General features: G+C 36.8%; 1 protein-coding gene and 1 pseudogene across 1 annotated transcript; both read right to left on the reverse strand.

The window, feature by feature from the left end:
• Positions 1-1,496: 1,496 nt before the first annotated feature.
• Positions 1,497-1,700, reverse strand: LOC139964402 (U2 spliceosomal RNA; annotated as a pseudogene).
• Positions 1,701-6,743: 5,043 nt separating this feature from the next.
• On the reverse strand, positions 6,744-12,204 carry LOC139963343 (uncharacterized). The gene is made up of 4 exons (XM_071963993.1): positions 11,896-12,204; positions 11,431-11,550; positions 9,204-9,601; positions 6,744-8,576 (listed from the first exon to the last, which is right to left on the reverse strand). Exons 3-4 carry the CDS (start codon positions 9,465-9,467, stop codon positions 8,088-8,090), a joined length of 753 nt encoding a protein of 250 aa, XP_071820094.1. The 5' UTR covers positions 9,468-9,601; positions 11,431-11,550; positions 11,896-12,204; the 3' UTR covers positions 6,744-8,087.
• Between the last annotated feature and the right edge of the window lie 4,543 nt (positions 12,205-16,747).

Below are 16,747 nucleotides of genomic sequence, written 5' to 3' on the forward strand. Positions count from 1 at the left end.
TTTTTTGGTCGCTAGCTCGATAAACTACTATTGTTTTTCTAGTGTCCTGTTTATACTATACCACTTTGTTCTATTGTTCTTATGTATAGACGAAAATAAATGAAATGATGCTTGCTTGCTAAGAACAGTCACCCAGTACTTTAATCCAGCCTGTATTGTCACGTAACAAGTTACAGTATATTGTACCAAAAAGCTTAATATAATTAAAATCTTCCTCAAGATGCTTGCTTCAACTATTTGAGATGGTTTATTATGACATTTACGATAAATATTAGAATTTTAAATCGGATACACTGAGAAATAACAAGTTATCCGTCATGAGACATGTTTAACTCATTAAGGGTAACATAATGCTATTTTTGTAAGAAAAGCCACCCAGGAAAAAATCCTGGCCAATAAATGCCAAACTGCGAACCGACTGATCCGCTGTTAATCCTAGTCATCTTACATCAAGACTAACTGTGTGATACTTTTTAAGAAAAGTCACCCAGGAAGGAAGCTCATTAAAAAACGGTTGCTATTTCGTGATTGGTTCTTTTCTAACTTTACGTCATAGCACAATTCATTCTACGTTCGTAGCATCTTTGAAACGGGGTATACACGTCATCAATTGTTACGTGATACATGAGGGACAAACAAATTTACTACTACAAACCGCGAGAAACAAGTAAAATACATTAATGCGAGGGTACTCGTTTAACGTGACATTTATGCAAATTGGGCAGATTCCAGTAGACACAGATTCTACACATGATCTTAGCCAGAAGGCCGAAAAGCGATCGCTTTCGATTTTTAAGAAAAGTCATCCAGGAAAGAACATGGGCACCAAACAACTAATTACCAACTGATCCGCTCTCAAACCCAGTTCCCTTGCATTAAGACTGTGTGGTCATCGATGTCAGGTGTGTTTCACGGTTCCCCTAGAAGGAGAACATCATGCTATTTTTGTAATATAAGCCACCCAGGAAAAAAACCTTTACAATGTGAAAACCAAATAACTGAACGACTGATCCGCCCTCAACGTGATCACGTGATCACGTAACCAACGTGATCATGTAACAGCATACAGTAATTTGTGCCACAAATATAGCTTACTATAAGTTAAACCTTCATCAAGATGGTTATTTCGACTATTTGCGAAGGTTTATTAACAACATTTACTATAAATTGTAGAATTCTTAAATTAGATACATTCGAAAATAATATATTATCCGGTATAAGATATGTTGAGCTCATTAAAAAACGATTGCTGTTTTGTGATTGGTTCTTTTCTTCGTTTATAATAAACCGCTTAGAGTATACATTTGCTCAAAACAGTGGCTGCTCAAAGAACCATGTTGACAGGCTCGTATATTCATTATGATTAAATGGGGTGTACATCGGCTTCGAGAACTTACAGTTTGTGCATTATAATTACGACTATATACTCAGAGGCGTATAAAAGGTTATTTCCGATTGTGTGCACTGTATAGTATTAGATACATGGAAGTGCGTGAAAGGGGTACTTTTTAAGAAAAAGTCGCCCAGGAAAGAAACTGGGCACGAAAACCAAACAATAATTTACCGACTGATCCGCTCCCAACCCCAGTCCCCTTGCATCGGGACTGTGACTGTGTGATCATCGTCAGGTGTGCATCACCATACCCCTCGAAAGGGAACAGATACTACACATGATCTTAGCCAAAAGGCCGAGAAGCGTGAAAGGGGTATATATATATATATATATATATATATATATATATATATATATATATATATATATATATATATATATATATATATATATATATATATATATATATATATATATATATATATATATATATATATATATATATATATATATATATATATATATATATATATATACATATATATACATATATACATATATATATATATATATATATATATATATATATATATATATATATATATATATATATATATATATATATATATATATATATATATATATATATATATATATATATATATATATATATATATATATATATATATATATATATATATATAACAAAAGCGAAACCGTCGCTTCGACAACACTAAGGATAAAGCTATAGATGCCAGCATCTGCATACTTGCACAACAGCTATATGGTACTATCGTTTGGCTACTTAACAACTTAGCAATGTCGTATCATTGACAATACAAAAGATAAACCCAGACGTCAACATCTGCAACTTGCATATTTACATTGAAAGATATATTTACTTAACAACTTAGAAAATAAGGATCTGATCCAAAAATAAATAAAATTAAAAAAAAAAGAACTTAGGAGAGATAACATTTGGAATTCATGGGATTTTTGAGTGAATGCAGGGACCAAACGCAGGGGCTCATTTGTTTGTTTTGGGGGGTGGAACCGAGGGGATATATTTTTCTTCCTATAACTTCGTAACAAAAAACATCCTTCTGAGGTCAAAAGGTCATACACATAGGAGTAAGAGATGTATTTAATCAGTGACTCGAAAGTTGTTTAAGGTATGAGAGGGTTACGAGTTGTTTCTCATGGTCATGCAGTTCTTTGAAAAACATAACATCGCTCTAGATAGAAATTTATTCAGCAAAACATATAAAAATATAATGGAAATTTTGTTGATAACAAGAGCACAAACATTTAAAATTGTAAACAACATATAAGACGTAAAATAATATACATAGATATGAAAACGTTCCTATAAAATATAAAGATGAACAAAAATATAAAATGTACCTACAAAATATTAAAGCGTAAAAAAAATATATAAATGCCCTCATATCCAATATAAAGTCTACAAAGTTATAAAAATTTTTAACTGCTTTGGTGCGCATTGAATATCTTCACAGCAGAAGGATAAAATTCTAACCTAACTCATAGATAGTCTGCAAGCGTCGAGTTACTTTTGCCCTTCTAATGCTGTATCTAATAACCTGATTGGTTGAATCAAACTTGCGTTGATATGACAGTAAAGTTATACTATGCAAAATAACTTACTAAGACTCGATCATAATCATGTAAAATACTGAGGGCGCTTGATTCGAGCTGCATGTACATTTATATAGCTCATGTAATTTTAATTGTTTTTTTGTGTTTGAGATGTGTATTTGTAATTTCGGTGACGGTAGACCGCATGCACATGATGTTGTTACACTAACCCTGGTCATGCTTTCGTTTGGGATATTAAAGAATTGGGTGAGCTGTAAAACACTTTTCTTATGTCTGAGTTTTTTTTCTGGGGGGAGGGGGGGGGGGGTTCTTCTTCTTGTCTGCACTGACTGTCGTGTACAACATTTTGATTTTGCACTCAGGTAACACAGAAACGACGGACAGGAATCGAAGCCTATACTGTAGTAGAATAACTATCTGTTACTTTAACACTAGGTAAAGGATAAGTCTGCACTTAATTTTCGATTGCAACGCATTTTGGTAGTATTCTTTTGTGTGTGAATTCATATGCAGTTAATTTTTTTTTGGTTGTGCATGTATCTATTTGACTTTGTTATGCAGTTCTTCACCCTTTACTGCTGTATGTTTCTGTCATCTTTAGAGAGAAAACGCATTTACAAGTTCCACTACAATGTGTTATGTAATATGGGCTTGTTGCAAGTAATCTCTGCCTGTTGCACTCCCGGCGATGATCACACAGTCCCGATGCAAGGGGACTGGGGTTGAGAGCGGATCGGTCGTTCGGTAGTTTGGTTTTCGTGCCCAGGTTCTTTCCTGGGCGACTTTTTCTTATAAAGTATCTCTGCCTGTTGCTTTTTAAAGCAATGTGAAGTCTATTAGTCATGTGACTTTATATATTGTCTCCTATTATCCAAAGTTCTGTTAACATTTTATTTTTGTTTTCTTTCATTTTCAGGACTCTTTCTGCATCTATAGGTTTGATTCTCCTATGTGGGCACTTGGGATATAGTACATGCATCAAAATTTGAGAAAATTTTAGCCTGCCATAACTTCAAGTTAATTCCTTAATGTGTTTGTTTTTACAATATTCACAATTTCAACAAATATGCAAAGTGTAAAATAAGAACCCAACCATATTATCTTCATTGCCATACATCATGTGGCAGATATTGTTGCAATTCCATGTGGTTGTTTTTGTAGGTCCAGGTTGAAATAATGTTGTGGTGGACTGGAAAGTCAATTGTGCATTGTTTGTTCCTTTCAGAAAGTACAGGAACCTAAGCCAGGTGGATAAATGGGGACTTGCGAGGTAACTTGTAAATATAGTTGTGTGCGCCGGTTTGTGGCTGCACCCTATGGGAAGTCCCCCGGGGGACACGTGGTTGTGGTGCACTGTGGTGCCCCAGGAGTGATTGATTGAATTGTGCACACTTTGGTGTGTAGGTGTGACAAGTTACTAATGACCAGGGTTAAGTTGTAAAGTCGTGTGAGAAGGCCTTGGCCCTGAACAAGACTGTAAACCTAAAAATTAAAATTAATTAGGCTAAAATTAAGCATTCAATAAGGCTCAAGTTGATGTTTGTGTTTATGCATACTGTATGTGACACCTACCTTTGATAATTCACTATGTAGACACAATCTTATGGGTATAAGTGACCTGTTGTTCTTGTGGCTTGGTCACAGGGTCAAACATGTCAATATTCAAATAATGACAAACTTGTCCCATTGCACTGGAACTTGGCGTGATGTTGTTTGGGGATAATACGTACATGCTATAGGGAGTAAATAACCCTATTGTTTTTGGTGCTCATCATTAATACTAATGAGGTCACGCGCTTAAAGTTTCAACAATATAGTAAGTCCCAGAAATCGGTCTAATTGCATTGAGACATTGCAGTTGTTGGCTGATGACAGGTAAATGATAATGTTTGCTAAATTGATTATATATATTAATGAGGGGGTGTGGCTTTATACTAATTTTCAAAACTAAGATTGGGTGGCCCATTAACCCTATACAGTAATATGGCATATGTTCACCAAAGGTATAATAGATATTTTAATTAAAGCTTGTTTCAACAGAGTACTAGTCAAGTAATTTTCAGTCAAGAGTGTAAAGTAATGTGTTAGTTCACAAACAACTTTTTCCAAGCCAGATCAACTTTCTAGTCCTTGCAAAAACGCAAGTCGAGAAATTGCGAAAGATTTGCTATCGCACAGGTTGTTATACTGTTACTTCACCCTGAATTTTCTCGTTACATATTTGCTGACACCTCATAAACATCTTAATGTGCTTGCTAAGAACAGTGGTACAATGCTTAAGTCAGTTTTGTCAATCTCACTCACATTAACTTACCAAACCATTTTTGTTTTGCATGAGTGTTTGTTCATTGAGGATGAAATGTTGCCTTTGCTTTGGCCATACCAAAATAATTTATTGAAGCCTTAGTCATCCAATTCATTCAATTAAAATTTCATTTCACCTTTTAAATTACATTGATGAAAGTGTGTCTTTATACTGAATATGTCGTGTTGCTTTAACGTGTTTCGAATGGTTTTTAAAGGTTGCCAGTATATGCCCCAAGTTATAGCACCCTATAATTGCTAATTCAAAACGTACTTTCCTGGAGGTCTTTACTCTCCAAATTGTTCTCAGACATTTTTAAGGTGACCATATTTCAATATGTAGCATATTTGGGGCCAATACAGCATACCTTTAATGGTAACGTATATTTTATGTGTTCCATGTAAGTTTAAAATTGATGTTTCCTAATGAGCAACTATCAAGAAATATAATGTGCTCATAGTTTAGATGAACAGCTTAGTACTAAGTATTGTTGTCTAAATTTATGACAGATATAACTATTTTAATGTTTCTTTTTTCATTTTTTTGAAGGCAATCGGTCTTTCAAGTAAAATATATTTCCTCCAATAAGAGAGAAATTCCTTTACAAGTGGTTTTCTATTTGATTCTTTGTTTGTCACAGGTGTCAGAAATTGGATCTTGTACCTCATACCACTGGTCCATAAGACTACTAATATTCACAGCTTCTTGAAGACAAACATGCTACTTCTGCTCCTCTGTACCTTGAAATGCACACTGTCTCTTGCAAGAAAGTTATTAGAGATTTGCAATTACACATACTTATCCATCCCCATACAAGTTATGCAACAAGCAGATACCTCCTGTGGGTGTGTGTGGGTGGGGGGGGGGGGAGGGATTGTTCCTATCACTATACTTTGACTCCACCTCTCACTGGATACTAAGGAATATGCAGTACAATATTACTGTGATAAGGCTAAGCACATGCAAGGAAATTAATTCGCGATAGTAACCACACCCCCACTCCTTGAATTGCATGCTCAAGTTTTCATACGGGGTGTGATGTAGTATGCATAGCACATCACTTGCGATTCTTTCTGTTCGAGTTTATTGTTAGAGGTTAGACAGAAACCTTTCCTTCTTAGGTTTCTGGTTAATTTAGTTAAATACAACTTAGAATGAAATTTTACAGAAAACAACACACATTTATTTCTCGTGTCTGAGTGGACGATTTACCGCTGCAAATTCAAAATTTGTGACGTCACCAAATTCTGGTGACCCTGGGTCAGCTTCCCAGCTGTAATGCTCTCTGACCATTTTAGCATATCTAGTAATTGGGTTTCATGCATAGTCACCCTTTGCTCATATCAACAGTAAACTTGACACCTTCGTCACTTCGATAAAATATTTATGTTTATCTCTCTCTACATATAAAAACACTCAGTACACACACATACAGCATATATACAATATATACAATATATATATATAGACTTGTATTTATCCAGAGACTGACAAAACTAAGCTCTCAACGTTTATTCTGTTGTACCATACATTTCAAAGTTTAAGAAAGCCTGCGGCGTATATGGACCAGCCTTAGCAGTAGATTTAGTGCTGGTTTAGTAGAAATGCTCAACTGCTTGAACTAAAGTATACAAGCAAGCCCCCAGTAAGCGTATAACGCCGTACAAAGTTTAACGAAACGTCTCTTAAAATTCAATATTAATTTCATCAAATCAATATGATACATTACTCGTTGAAGTTAAGGCAAAAAAAAGGAAAGAAAATAAAAAATGGTTTTAAGAATGAATAAATTCTTTATGATATATAATATTATATTTCAGAAGTAAACAATTTCCTTCATGTCAAAACATATTGCGGTAACTAATTAATAGTTCAGTAACTTTCTTTCAAGTTAATGTTATTTGGCAGTGGACATTAAGTATCATGAAGGACGAAGTTGTCGTATTTTAAACATAACTAGAAGTGTTTATATGTGGTTGGAAACTGTATGCTTCCATATCGCCTCAGTGTATTCACTCCTATTGTATTCACTCCTATTGTATTCACTCCTATTGTATTCGCTCTTATTAATATATATAACATAGCAAAACATAATAAAATATAACATGACACAACTTAACCTAACATACTATAATATAATTCTATATATTTCTTGGTACCTATAGTGGCACTGAATTGCTATATCCCGTTAAAAAAAAAAAACTCAGGTTCCTTAATTGCTTTGACTCGAGCCAAGTGACCTTTGAGTAAGAGTCAAGTCATATCCAGTAGTGATTCGAGTCATTTTTGGGTTGCCGACAAATCAGTTCATCAGAGTCCGAGCCATAAACTTTCTTTTAATCCTCCTTCTCTTTTTAATCTAACCATTTTTAAGTTTTCGAATGTCACTGCAGACTTCGGAACAAAACTTATAATCTGCAAGTAACAACAAGACGTGATTTGCGTGTGAGAGACATTTTTTCTTCATGTTTTACCCAATAATTTGTTATTGTTTTCTTTATTATTAGACATTTTTTCTTCAATAGTGTTAATATCCCTTGTTCCCCTCCGACCAATCCCCGATTCCCCCTCTTTTCGTCAAACTACCACGTCATATATTATGCAGGGCTTTGTCCCTCACTGGAAGCTTAAAATAAAAAGTACCCTAAACGTCATTTCGTCGTTTTCGTTTGGTCACGTGTGCAGGTTTTCGGTGCCTCCGATATCAAGGAGTTGTTTCCATAACTACTCCCTGCTGATATTCCCACGTTGTTATCCACACAACGTTATTAGTACGTGACGCAGTAGTCACATGGGTGCATTATACGCACCGCGTGTACAACATGAAACATTTCACTTTTCATCTGTAAATGTACGACTCGACCTGGGAACCGCTACCGGAGCCGACCTGGGCGGCCGCCGTCTGAATGCCTCCTGAGTAGCAACACTATTAACATTGTTGTTATCGGATGCCGGTTTGAAAGTTAATAATCCAGCTGATAACATCATGTCGACTACTTGGCCGCCTGCTTTATGTAACTGCGGTAGTAACGAATTTCTGAAAGCCCGTCTTGCATTCTCTACACTATCTCCTTGTTCTTTATCTAATTTCATCATAACCTCCAACGGTTTCGATATATGCAAGTAGGCACATTTAACAGTTGCTAAAACCACCGCGTGTTCTCGTTTCCAATGCCACTTGTTTTTCAAGTCGTGCCATTTTGCAGCAGCGCCCTCAAGCCGAGCGGCTTCACCCCGCGCAGTGTATTCCTCTATGAGTGACTGCATGTCCTTAACGTGCCTTGGGAAGATGTGTGGTTTAATGAATGACTCGGGTAGTACCTGGGAAAGGAACATGGAAAGGAATGATTCTAGATATCCTTCACAATCTACAATTTTTTTTTTAAATAAACCCCTTGTTTACTGATTTGAAATGGATCTAAACTATTTCGGTAAAATGTACATTATTTGACCGGGAAAATATGAAGAAATTCTAGATCTATAAGAAGTACATGAAAACATAATCTATATAACTTTAGTCTACCAAGCTCGCACCAAGAATGACGAATTTAGTCAACACGTATGCAATTTGAAACAATATCATATTTTAATTCTTATTTATGTATCAATGTTTTCTGTAATATTAGATAAATGGTTCATAACTTGTCAATAACGAGTAATAACGTTTTAATTGCAAAAACATACAAATCGGTTCGTATGAGAAGTATCCGACTGAGCACCTCTGGCTGATACTATGATGGCTTCGTCAAACTGTTATAAAGTAACCACCAACCACTAAATGCAATTTGAGAGGGGTCCTATAGCCTCATTATATGAAGATGTCTTCTCTATTAGAAAGAGCAAAAGCTACACTGATACGTGTCTTCACTAACACGCACTTCCCTTGTGCACACAGCGGCCTACATTCCAGCACAAAATATTATTAGTATTGAGTTAATGAAACGGAACCTTGTGGAATATATAAGACTCGAGCTTGAATGCAGCCTGGCCTGCTAACATGGCCCACATCTCTTGTTCTCTCTTGCGATTGTCTTCCTCGTCCTCTTGTAGAATGTTCCCTGCCACCTCTTTGGAATGCGAGCTCGAAGCGCCCTCGCCAGGACTCTTATGTGTACTTTGCAATTGTAGTAGGTTCATGTAATCTCGGGGCGAGAGGGATTTTGGTGATAATAACACCGTCAGTTCGTCCGAACTAGACGTCGATGCTGACATCCTTGTCGTTAGCTAGTATTGGTTTGCAGTCAGACTTGAGTATATCTGTCGGTTAAAGAGCTCCTTTCATAATGCCAATGGTTGCGTCTGACGTCACTCTTGTCAACCTGAGATGATACTTTATATCTGTGAAGCTAAGAAGAAGAAGAGAAGCAGGTGATATCGGTGAAGATCAGCGCTGGGTAAAAGATTGACACGTATGAACTAAAAGGAAATAAATAAATAGTAAGTTCATGAAGTCCGTGTTCCTCACTTCCTCCTCATAATAGTCATCACTAATATATATATGTATATTATATATATATTATTATATATATATTATTATATATATATATTTATTTACACACGGAGGGGTGGGGTGGGGTGTAGCAAGTAGCATTTAATTAAAAACCTCTAGTAGCAGCCCGGTTATTTATATTCCGTCATCGTGTTTTTGATGGCAGCCAATCTGTAAACGAATATGGTGCATGTCTCGTGTAATCCTTCCAATATTAACTGTCGCATGAAAGAACTATTTTCTTTGAAATTTGTTCTAAAAGATTTATTATATAAGTTATGACAATAATGTAACACATATACTTATGTATTTATCCAGAGACTGACAAACTAAGCTCTCAACAAAGTTATTTCTGTTGTACCATACATTTCAAATTTTAAGAAAGCCTGAGGCGTATATGGATCAGCCTTAGCAGTAGATTTAGTGCTGGTCTAGTAGAAACGCTTAACTTTAATTCTTTATTGATTTTGAAAAAGCTTATGATTGTATCGATTGGGATTTTATTGACCACACTCTTATTTATTTCAATTTTGGGAAAAGTTTTCGACGATGGATCAAAACACTCTACACTGGTACCTGTAGTTCTTCCTGTGTTCTTAATAATGGTCATTCGACAGGTTTCTTCCCTATTTGGAGAGGAGTAAGGCAAGGTTGTCCCCTTAGCCCGTACCTCTTTATTCTATGTGCAGATATTTTAGCTAGAAAAAGTATTTGTGACAATACAGTCGAGGGGATAAACATATTTGGCAGGGAGATTAAAGTACTGCAGTATGCCGACAACACCACTTTCTTCTTAGACAGTACCCGCAACAGCACTGTTAAGGTGCTGAATACATTAGAGAATTTTCGACTAGCATCAGGTCTCAAAATTAATTTCTACACTGTAGACATTTCAGTTGTTTTGGGATGGGATAACAAATTTAAGTATTTGTGGAGAAAGATTTGATGTAAAAAGTCTTACTGAAAATATAGCTGCAATTAATGCAATGAAACAAATAAACATAAACTTTGTATTTTGCAGCACTTTCATAAAAACGGTGTCTCGTTTACCACTATTAGGCCAATACAGAAAACTTTGAGGTCTAGTGCAAGGATTGGATTAAGACTTTTTACGAGTGTAGTTATATCCGATCCTACCGTTATATTTTGGGGAGCTCGTTTAGCCTACAGGAATTCTGATTTGGAGGGGTTACTGACAATTTTACGTGGTGTATAAACAGTTTTGAGGAGAAGCATGATTTTCGTGTTCTGTTAGCTAGGCTATACTTGTGAAGTTTTTGTACTCATGATAGTGGTTACGTACATATGTGGTTTTTGGAGCATATATTGGGGCACAACAGTATGTATGGAGTGGGGGGGGGGGTTACCCCTTCCACTCCCCTGGCTACGGGCCTTACCTTTTACTGAGAACATTACTTTGTGCTCCTATTATAGTTTCGCGAAATTACCGTATTACCATTAAACGGATGTGACGTGTATAGGCGAATATATGCAATCGAATACTTATAAAGTATACCAGACGCTTAGCCTTGAATGTTGCAGGGAAACAGATGACACTCCAATCAACCGCCCCCCAACCCCACCCTCTCTCCAATTATATAATAACAGTCTCTCAAGCTCATTCGATCCAGTTTTAAGAGTTTACATCATTCTCCTATGGACATGCCGTAATCAAGTGAGGCCTACCTTTGGCTATTCTGTCGCTCCAAGTCAAATGAAGAATCTACGTTGAGCTTCTTTTTCGAAGTCGTTGAACGATAGCGAGCAAGGAAAGTTGACAGCTAAAACCCTCCATGGAATCGCTTCCTGAAAATACAGGCGGATACTTGGATCAGTTTATATCCGTATCGTCGATCATTTATGATCGCCGGGATTAACAAAAGACTTGGTTCTTTAGCACCAGTAACCTATTGACAGCGAATTGGGTCGAAGTCGCAGCAGCTCGACAAGGCTACGTTATTCAATACCGTATCCTTTATTCTCAACATATGTCAACTGACAGCGATATCAAAGTTCACTTGACATATTTGACTCAAGTGTAGGCCTATCGTGAACCAAATATCAACAAGAAAGGATATATAGGCTTTATGAGTAATGATGATCGGCTTAACTATTAAGTAGAAAATAAAGATTCGATACTTATATGCTAACCGATTAAGCATACATATACGCTGACAACAAACTTATTGCTCCTCTCCGTTATAGTCCAAAGGTAAGCGATAGGCAACAGTAGGCCCTCTTAACTCCAATATATCACGTTTGAGAAAAAGCCGCCAAACACACAAAGAGAGAATTGATTTGAGCACCGCCAAAGGATAATAAGTCGATATCTTTCACTACCTTCCTTCCCTTAGTCAATGGAAATAGGTAGGACAACAATAGACCGACTCAATTCTCCACTATACGAAATAAGCTGATACTGTTCCATTAGATGTTTACAATGAAGCATCATATGACCTGACATTGCACTGCATAACTGCTGTTTGCTCAAGATAAACAAAAGGCAATACAACGCGCAGAATAATTGAACAACTTAACTTGAAATAGTGAGAAAGTTCTTACGATACCTTCGAAGGCAATGCGCGGGTGTGTTTCCGTAGGCCGCGCGCGCGGGTAAACGCGAAAGTTATCGCGTAATAGCATTATGATAAGCGCGTATAGTTACATTAAAAAACCAATATTATAGAAATATTTGAACAGGTTAAAGCGCCTAGTTTAAAAGTATGGGAGTCTTGAATCTTGCCATTTTTGGCGCTGTAAAAAATACACAGTTATTACATTAAGGCTTAGTACACAGTAGTTTAACGATAAAAAGTGAGCGACAAAGTGATTCATAGTTCTAAGCGATTATAGCCTTCATCAACGTTTAACACCAGGTAATTAATTCTTATGTTATTTCTAATTTTACACATATTCATATTGTAATAATATCAGATACACGCGTAAACTCACATTCTATTACCCCTCACCCCAATGTGACAATTCTCAACATTCCGTCGCCCATGCTTCAAACAGTATTAACCACGCGCACACGTAAAACAGAAATTGGAAAAGTGTAATTTATTATGCATCATGACTTTTCTATAAATTAATTTTACTCAACCCGTCTCCGGGTGGGGTGGTGTGGGGTGGGGCGGGGGATAGGACGACGGAGGCGCAGGACTGATGTGTTCAGTAAGCAATTAGACTCAACAATAACCAGTTTATGTTATCACGGCCTATTATTAACAACACGTAGGCATACGTATTTCATGTTTATAGGTGGAGAAAATACGTGATGGATAATATATAGAATATATATATATTGAACATATTATATATAGCGTGCATAACATATACATAAAGTATCTGAAAAGTAAGGAAAATTGATCACTTAAAGTAAAACATTTAAAAAAAAAATCAAGTACTTTAAAAATCCCAAAACTTAGAGATTCAAACTTACCCGAGTCAAAAAGTTGTTTTGGTCGATATAGAACTTATATGGCATCTCGGATCATAGCTATACATGTAATGCAATGACTCTGGAATTCTTGATCCCATTTTTGTTCTCCGGACAACATAGCTAACTGAGAGATGTTTGAAATTAATTTCAGAAAAAAAAAACATAAATGTGTTCTCTTTCCTCCAATGTGACGTATGGAATGAAAAAGAAATTGTTTCTCGCAAGTGGTCGTATCTCAACGACCTGCTATATATGCTTGGTGAGAAATGGACTGGAGCAGTACGGTATATGATTGTTATACGGTGGTTGCACGAAAATACGTTAGTAACTCTATCCCTATATGCTTAGAAATAAGAAGTAAAGTTTGAAACAGTTGAGTACTATCTCAAGAGACACCATATATGCGTTAGTGTCAGCTGCATACTACATGCTTCTCCAAGATCATGCGATATCATCATATGCATGTAGTCAACGATGAAGGCATGTTACGTATACGGTACTCGAGTAGGCCATACTTCACGCACTGCACAGGTCAAGTGTACATGCAGTCATGCTGTATTGTGAAGCGATACTCTTCAAGTTGTGGAATTGGAAACTTAAAGTGATATATCGTGCTGTTTAATTTCTATATCAAAAATATCAGTAATTGTTAAGATATATAGGTTCAGAATGTGAGTAATACAGCCAATGGAGACACATTTCTCATGCTAATACCATTCAAAAAATATGGCCCAACTGATTGGGCCAAGGGCGGCGGAAGCACTTTTAATCTGGGGGGGGGGGCACCGACATCAAAGGACACTTTGCAGAAATTCGATTGGACTGATGCAGCCTTATATTTAGTACCCTTTATAACTCTTATTGTATTATCTTATTTGCGTATACACATCACTCATTCAACGCCCCCCCCTCCCCTCAAGGAAAATATGCATACTAGCACTGCAATATCCAATGTGCAAATGTGTTACAGGGAACAAGTTTTTTTTAGACAAAATGAGGCGAAATCATGCTCGTTGCTAATGTAGGAATCTTCCGAATTAGAGTTTATTTCTTGTTAATATCTTTACAAATTTACTCCATTCGAAATAGCTTTGAGTTTTTGACCCACAGAAATTCATTAAAAGTCAGGGGCGTAGCCAGGATTTGCAAAGTTGTATGCACGACTAGTCTATCTGAGCGGAGCGCCACCATCAGTTGGCGCGGAGCGTACAAGAAAATTTTTGGTTTTACAAACCCCTCAGATGGCCGTAAACGGCCCTTCCCGAGTGTTCATTCTGGTTCCCTGGCCTCTTGCTAACTTGAGACACCTCAATTTTTATGTAGAAAAAGCGCACATTTTTAACCTGAGGAAAGGTGGGGTAGGGGGCACGTGTCCCCTGTGCCCCCCGGTTCCGCCGCCCTTGGATTGGGGTATACGACGATTGCACGTGGTAGCGTTTAATTACAACTACATGTAGTCATGTTACCATGGTAGCCTATGTGTGCAGACTACCTTCTCGTCGGTAACGAGCTCAGTCTACTTAAAAAACATTGAAATTGAATGATACTGTATTAAGCTACATATGCGTAGTCCTTTAATAGCGCACTCTTCATATTTGAATGTCTCTGCCAGTGTAGATACATACCCAGCCATTGTTAATTACAAAGCTATGCGCTTTCAGCTCACATGTTTAACCCGCTTGAGACGTTCTAAAGTAAGTTATAAACTAATTACTCTAAAACGTGGAAAGACATTCACGAGGAACCGAAGTCCGCTGGGGGTATCGACGCTAGCTGGATAGCTTACGTGAAAATTGAATTAGAGTATAAGTATACGGTAAAATTGTCAACAGATTTCAAAATTCCTTTTTTGAAGGTTCTATCCTCATTTTTTTTGTTCCCATTTAATATTCATGAGACGCCAATAAGGAAATGCTCAGCTGGTGCTAAAAGTCAGGGGGGGGGGCAAACACATGCATATTCCAGGGGCGGGGGCTAAGATGTTATATCGTCCAGGGGAGGGTGTCAGCGGAGGGCCTTTCCCACTTGAAAGATTTTGGTTAAATGTAGCTTGCTTACATGCACGATGCTGCTGCTTTGCAACATTTGAAAACAATGCTGAAACATTTTCAAGTGTTTAGGTTTGTTTACTTGCACGTACATATGCGTATTTTGCTTAGATATAATTTAAATACGTATCTTTTTTTTTATATCTCTCTGCCGGTAAGTGAGTTCGGGGGAGGGAGGGAGGGTATTCAAGCCGCCTCCCCAAGAAGGGTATACGTAGTTGCGCCCCTGCAGGTAGTGGTGTCAAGGCACAGAAAAAGATATTTTGAATTTATGTTTTCTACCATATTTTGGGAAATACATACATTTTCTCTCTATGATATTGAGCGTGGGAGCCTATACGGAGGGAAAGACATGATTGGATAAGTTCGATGAAAACTTTGGAAGCCCAACAAAATATTCAATACATAATAATAATAATCATCCATAGGTTTGTATTACATTTCAGACTAACGGACAGTAGATTTAAGCGACGTTCTATCCCTAAAAGAATTGTTTATTTGGGGACCAAGGTGAAAAGGTTGAACAGAAGATATCTTCAGACGAGGATCAAAGGAGGGTTGTGGATGGAACACCCCTCCCCATCTTCAACCTATGAACATACAAAAGATATCTTGTTATTACTTGTAAACCTTATTGTAGAACTCGTCATAGCCTAAATATGAATACAGAATACAACCATTCCGGCTGCACAGAACCCAGGGCAACATCCCCCTCTATTTTCAAATTCTGGATGATTCAACCCTGATCATAAACAGTGTGTTGGATTCATCGTCATATCGAATGGAGAAACTTTAATACCAGGATATGTGTGTATAACAGAATTCATGATTGCTCTCGAGTCTCGACCTTTAACAACGCAATATAATGAAGAATAAAATCACTTTGTTGCTGGGTCCTAAAGTCTTGCGTGGAGTCACTCATCAATATATAATAATTCATTTTATTCCCCTATAAAAGGTGATCGTTCGGGCTATACTCTCAAAAGTAAATTCTCAATTCTGTGATTGAGAGATAATTTAATGGGTGCCGTTCAAAATGTGAATTATAGGCGTATACATGACATGGTCAGAGTAACACATAATTACAACCAAACTCAATATACAGCTTTAAATTTGAATGAAGTGCAAACAATTGCTCTTAGGTTGTAATTAAACCCCGATGATTCTTATATCAATTGGACACTTTGATATAATATATTATTCGAATTGTTTTTTCTTCTACTTCTTCAATCTTGAGGGGTGGGGGGGGGTGGGAGAGGCCGTGGTGAGGGTAGGTGGTGGCGAGGTTGGTGGTGTAGGGACACGTGATGATCATTTCAGCATGAAATTATTTTTCTAGTGTGACGATATCATTCGATATAATAAAGAAAGCAACTTAAATATAATGTTTCTGAGTCAGGCAGTCGACCTCGCATTATGCAAAAAAGTGCTATAAAACAACTGTAAGGTTGTGATCGATGCTAATACATTTTAAGTTTTATTAATGTTCATGTATCAATGCTGTCAAAGTTGA

Source organism: Apostichopus japonicus, chromosome 22 (assembly GCF_037975245.1).
Source record: "Apostichopus japonicus isolate 1M-3 chromosome 22, ASM3797524v1, whole genome shotgun sequence".
NCBI classification, from domain to species: domain Eukaryota; kingdom Metazoa; phylum Echinodermata; class Holothuroidea; order Aspidochirotida; family Stichopodidae; genus Apostichopus; species Apostichopus japonicus.

Coding starts and splice junctions, on each gene's coding strand:
- LOC139963343 (XM_071963993.1), bottom strand. CDS start 9,467: ATGTCAGCATCGACGTCTAGTTCGGACGAACTGACGGTGTTATTATCA. Junction 8,577..9,203: donor AGTCTTATATATTCCACAAG/GTTCCGTTTCAT, acceptor TTCCTTTCCCAG/GTACTACCCGAGTCATTCAT.